The sequence below is a fragment of the Cylas formicarius genome, unplaced genomic scaffold, assembly GCF_029955315.1.
Source record: "Cylas formicarius isolate icCylForm1 unplaced genomic scaffold, icCylForm1.1 PGA_scaffold_3__17_contigs__length_32017465, whole genome shotgun sequence".
NCBI classification, from domain to species: domain Eukaryota; kingdom Metazoa; phylum Arthropoda; class Insecta; order Coleoptera; family Brentidae; genus Cylas; species Cylas formicarius.
In genome coordinates, this window is record NW_026844326.1 from 12396769 (window position 1) to 12403193 (window position 6425).

Genomic DNA, 6425 nt, shown 5'->3' on the forward strand with positions numbered 1-6425 from the left:
TGCTGATTATTCCGATCATGCAATATATACTAAGGAGACAGAGGAAGTCTCCGCACCAACCCTGAAGGGCAGCAATACGCGACAGTGCAATAAACAACATATGTTAATATACTGAAGGGTAGAACACACCACGTACCATACCAAGTAAGGCCATAATATACTGGACAGAGATCCCAACCAACTTTCAACCAACAAGGCAACAATGTTTAAAATAATTTTATTCAAAGAGAGGACACACTAATATTTAATCAAATTCCTTGGGTATATTTTATAAATTAAAAATAAAATCGATCAATTAATCATTTGGTACTTTGATATTCTGAACAATAAGACTAAAGCATTATGAAATTCAAGTACTGTACTCGCGAGAACACTGACCGTTAAAAGTCTTCGCAATTTAACGTAATTCAAACAATAACCAGCAACACTTGAATGCAGGGTTAACCGAGAAATGCCTGCAAGATATTTCTTAAAATGGTACTGCATCCCAAAACTATATTTATTATACTAATATATATCTACTATATTCTACTAACGGATATTTTGACAGAGCGAAGGGCGAGAACTGAGGTTTTAAGAAAACATCTGACTATCAGGCTTATTTCCTTGTTCATACAAAAATTTTATAGGGTATAGTCTGTTCATAGATATAAGAAAGTGACCAATTGCTTTTGAATGGGATTATCCAAGGGTGGTCATTAACATACAATGCAACAAGATTATTACCTAAAGTTTCGGAATTTATGTTCAGGTAAAATTGTGGTCCGTAATAGAAAATAATTTAATACCTACCTGTCTTCAATATTCTTCGGTTTGGTATACTACTTAGTTAAATCTATTAGTAATCATTTTTATTTCGTGTGCGATACAGCGTAAATAATCGTGTGCGAATTATGCAAAATATGTGCGAGTCTAGTATATCTCAGGAGATGCTCCCGCCCAAATGTAGAAAACACTATTCTATTGAGACTAAGTAAGTTATAAACAATGTTTATTTGACTCTTATTGAATGTGGTGCCAGCAAGCAAGCATGTTTAGAATAAATGGCGACATTGACCGAAATTCCAACATCAAATGTATGGAAAATTGTGAATAATCCCATTTTAGCGAGGAAAAAAAGAAACGAGTGTAGATGAAAGTGATCAAGATATAATACGGCGTAAAATTTACCAGTTATACGAGGAACAAAGCGTGCCTACATTAGATATCTTAATTAGGAGGCTTGAAAAAAATGAAACCGGTGTTAAATGTGGCAGAACTACCTTATGGAAGTGTATTCATCAACACATGCTTTTTACATTTTAAAAAATTTACAAAAGGCATGGAATCTTTTAGAATTCGGAAATGGCGTCTGAAGTATGTAGAAAAAATTAGGATTTACAGAGAACAACAAAGGCCAATTATTTACGTGGCTAAACTTACTTAAAACAAGCTAGTTCCAAACATTCCCCCTAATAGCGTCACTGTAATGGACAATGCAAGTTATCACAGTAGACAGTTGACTAAAACCCCTTCCCCCTGTGACACAAAAGCAACAATCCAAAACTAAATGTATAATAACGACATTTATTTTCACGAAGATTATACTAAAAAGCAGTTAATTGAGGTTCTACAAAGCTAGAAACTACAAAAAGAATACGTCTGTAATAATTATGCAAAAAATCTAGGGCATACAGTTTTAAGACTTCCACCTTGCCACTGTATATTTAATCCCATTGAACATGTTTGGCATCAACTGAAATCTGCCATTTGTCTTAACAATGTTTTTCCCCGTGTCAACTCCAATGTCCTCAAACTTATAGAAACCGAAGTTTTTAACATCCCTCCACAAAGTTAGGCAAATTCTGCTAAACATATAGAAAAAGCAGAACAATCGTATATCCATATTGCAAATAATATAGAACAAATAATAATTAGAACAGGCGATGATAGCGATAGCGATACGGATATATTATGTGAATAATTTTAAGTAATTTAAGTAGGTAATAAAAATAATTTGTAATTTTCTATTAGATTTAAACATAAATATCTTTCCTAACAAAACCACAAATAATTAAATTCTAAGCAAAGTACGGACCTGTTCGGCCATATTTCATTCTTACAGCTTGCCCGGGTCTTTCCTTAATTCGTATCAGTTAGTCACTTTCTTATATCTATCTATGAACAGACTTTAACTTAAAAGAAATATGCGTCTTACAGTCCTTAGTCGGATAGAAGTTTTTTTTCGTGAGCGAGCAGTATTTTCTTTTTCTAATGGTTCGTGCGTATTACGGGAAAGAGCCATATGATCGGTGGTACTGAATAGCGAAGGGTGATTAAAAGTCGTAATAATCTACAATGTTATGGAAAACCTACTTTTGCGTTGTAATTATGCGCGAAAAGATTATAGGTAGTGACAACGTTGTAATATCTTGTCAGTCGCAGAATATTCTTTATCTCGTGTCGTCCAAGTCCAATAGTAAACAACTATTGAACTAAGAAAATATTCTGGGAATTATCCGCTCCATGTCTTCAATCCCAGGATAAAAGCAACGACACAAGCAATGGTGCGATTTATTGGACGAATATTTTTCTGCACTGCCGTTTGTCAAGTTTTGGAAAAGAATTTCTCTGTAAAACTACTCGATTACTAGATATGTTTCTTCATACATCAAACCCGCTACTAATAAGAAAGTGATTTTATTTAATTAGTTGTTTTTAAAGACATGTTCTTAGAACGTTGCTGAGGGGTGAACTATTTCAAAAATTAAAATTTTTGCAATACGAAAATGGATCTAGCCGATTATTGTAGTAACTGGCACTAAATTTCTGGCAATGGGTCTACCGCAACGTAAAACAGTCACGTTCCGAGAACATAGAACACAAATGTATCGGGTGGCTGAGGAGTGTGCAATCAAACCACTTTCTTACTTTTACTTAATGAACACGGTTTAAAGATACCGAGGATCGAATCTTATATGGGAGCAGTAAACACCAATGTTCTAGCTTTAATCGATTCGGGTTCACAGTCAATGCGTGTTTGGGAGAAGTCAAACATACATTAAAAAATATCGATTCTAACATTCTTAAACTACCCACTAAGTCTTGATATTTAGTTGGTGCGTTGGGTGATAAAAACGAAAGGATTCGAAAACAAATGTTCTTACAGTTCAAGACTAATTGTTTTGAGTTTAATTGTTTGTATTGCAGTCGCAAAATTAGCCCATGATACATTTTCAAAACTATCCCGCATTTTTCGAGTAGCAGTAGTGTATGTGTACAAAACTGTAAGAGCATAGGTACATTGAGAACTTGAGTTTAACGAAATTAACTTCTTTATTTACTCGAGAACCCCACTGACTTTTATTTTTTTCCCACAACTGCAATTTTTGCCCGTGTGAAACACAACGCTATTTTGAGGCTCTGCAGAAAGGCATATGAGGCCCACCATCAACAAACAAAAACTTTTAGCACACATTGTAGAGAATACGGCATGTTGTAATTGGTATAAGAAACTGATTGATTTGATACCCCATGTAACAGAATCAAAGTAGCAACGCACACAAAATCGAAAATGTCGAAATGTTCCGAAAAAGATATTTTGAAATGGATTTTGCAAAATAAACACTGGTCAATCTTCAAAACTGCCCAGCAACGGCAACATCGCGAGCACCGTAAAAAAAAGGTTGCCTGCAAAAAAGGGATCGGCGCTGCCGACACTTAAGAGAGACCGCGAGACGCAAACTAGCAAACGTTAAGCTTCGTTATTCATTTTCATATGTTTTTTCCTTTGTTTGTTAGTTGTAAAAGTTTGTTAAGTTGTAAAAGTTAAAAAATAAAGTTATTCGAAAAATACAGTCCAATCAATCGAACAAGAATCAGCGCAGCAAATAACGTGTACCTACGTTAAAACCCACCAAACACTTATATCGTAAATTTATTTGGGAGCTTGCAATATTTCATATTATTACGAAGGAGTTTACGAACACACGTTAAAGAATGTTGTGTTACTATTTATTAATGAATCTCATAATTACAACAATCACATAATTACAACAATTACTCTTGCCAAGCCGAAAGATCGGGTGCTGGAAGTGAATCACATGGTACTCTCGGATTTGATGAATCCGACGGTATATTAAAAGCAATGGCGTGTATGTTATTATTACCATCAATATTATCACATATCAATTTGGAAAATGTAATTTTTCGTATCTCAGCCAGTTGCTCCTCGGTGAATCCTACTACAGGATCTGCGGTTTCGTACCTAAAATACATTTGCATTTGGATTAACATATCAGCATATTTGTATTGACGGTGACATACCAAAATCGATCGCATTGTCGTAAACGACCAAACTGAATACCAATTATGCAACCAAAAGTTGGCCCAACCAAACCACCAGGTAACTGAGCTTCGGTCAATCCACCGGGGAACAGGTCGATGTCGTCCACACTCTGGTAAACTTGTTGCAATTGTTGTATGGCATCCGCATCGGTTGTGTCTGATAAATCATCAAAAGTATCGGCACGGTCTCCAAGACAGAAGTCGCGATAGTCATTGTAGGGAGGAATACCGTGATCTCTTGCTCTCTGAACATTTAAAGCAACTAAATCTACTCCAGTGAAAGGTATTTGTGTATTTTCAAACAAATGGTCTGTAACTTCGTTCGTAACAAATCGATCTAGATCTTCCATTGGCGTTGAACTGATACCACGGGCTATATCGTCAATGATATTGGGCTGGAAACAGGGTAACCGTTAATCAGAATAATTTAACTTATCTACAAACTACTTACAGCGAAAAGTCTGTCAGTTTGGAAGAACGAATCTCTTAATAGAAGTGGAGGATCCACATTTGTGAAATTGTTGTCTAACATGGGAACTCTAGCTCGCAGAAGTGAATGACCAATTCTGTATGCGGCAGCCGCAAACTCTGTAAGCGTGTCTGGGCTGCAAGTCGGATCATAATCCTCATAGAATCCGTCGGATAATAGCCGAAGTCCAAAATCGTCTAACTGATCGTCACCCAAAATCCTCGGTAAAAATTCGTTGTAAGTGATGTGTTGCAAGATGGCAACAACTATTCTTCTAGTTTCATTAAAGCGCTTATCAGCGCTCCAGGATGGATTTAAAACTTGCAAAGCATCATTTATTCTATTGTGTTCTCTCAAGAAAATCGTGTGCATCATTGTCAAGCCTGCTTGTTCCGATGCCCTGCCGTCTCCGCCATAGAAACATAATCCTGAAGCCGATCTGCATTCCGAATTAGTAGTAGTTCTGGGCAAATAATCTTTGGATCCATCCCCGAGATCTGACGCGTTTAATCTTCCGTTCTCTCCTTTAACCATTTGGAGGACGCAATTATTCTCTCCGTATATCACTGATCCATCCAAATACGGAGTATTTTGATTAACTTGCTCTCTCGAGCCTAGATCACTTTGCCCCTGTAACGTTCTCATGGAAGGGAAGCACGCTTGTTCGCCGGTGGTACTATTGAATTGAGGGAAAAAGTCATCATCTGGAGGTATTTCGAAGGGGTTGCATTCAGGATGTACGGTCTGCTTACTATCACAGGGTCTACAGGATGGAATAGATTCTGCAAATCCTTGATTTAGGGGTGTTAAGGTAATGTCGTGGTCCAAAAATTGTGCAAACTGCATAATCAACATCGTATATTCTGTACTCAAATGGGAAACATCGGGGTGGACAGTTGTAGAAATAGATCTGGGATTTGGTAGTGGATCTCCACTAACCGCCGTTATTCTTGGCTCGGAAATTCCTGCATTTAACAACAATTATTTAGGAAACCAATACAAATTTATATCGATTAGCCATACCGTCTTCGTAATCACTAGGCAATAACCTATTAAAATTAGACAAACTAGTGCCCAAATCAGGTTGGTCCAAATTATTGCAGAACCCGCTTTGAGTTCTATATGGCGAAGATTCATCGCATGGCCCTGAGTCGCTACAGTTGGTGTCTGTTGCGAATTTGGTAGCGGGAAGCAGATCAGATACGTCTAATTTTTTTAGTTCTGATAAAATTTCTGGCCTTCTTGTGTGCCTAAGCATGGAGTGTTGATTGTTAAACCAATCCAGTTAACAGTATCTCATGATTACTCACCCCAGTGCGTTTAATATCTCTTTCGAAGCCAATTCGTAAAGCAGTGACGTATTTGCCAAACGAATGGCGTGTTGATTTGCTTTGCCAAATGCTGCAGCTGTTGCTTGATGGGATTTTGGATCAAGACCAGCACCTGTAATACTACCGTAGGAAAATATACTCGATAGAATCGAAAACTTTAGTTAACCTGCTGCCCAAACACGATACTGCAATTTCATCCTTTCCAAATGAGTTTCCTTGGCTTTTGAAACCGCATCCTTGAGGAGATCGTCACTTATAAGACTGCTCTTGCCTTGAACGAATGTTATGCTTATGATGGA

General features: G+C 37.0%; 1 protein-coding gene across 1 annotated transcript; it reads right to left on the minus strand.

Annotated features, from left to right (window-relative positions):
• Window positions 1-4038: 4038 nt before the first annotated feature.
• LOC132699682 (peroxidase-like protein 3) lies at window positions 4039-5650 on the minus strand. The gene is made up of 3 exons (XM_060666530.1): window positions 4778-5650; window positions 4306-4721; window positions 4039-4246 (listed from the first exon to the last, which is right to left on the minus strand). Exons 1-3 carry the CDS (start codon window positions 5648-5650, stop codon window positions 4039-4041), a joined length of 1497 nt encoding a protein of 498 aa, XP_060522513.1.
• Between the last annotated feature and the right edge of the window lie 775 nt (window positions 5651-6425).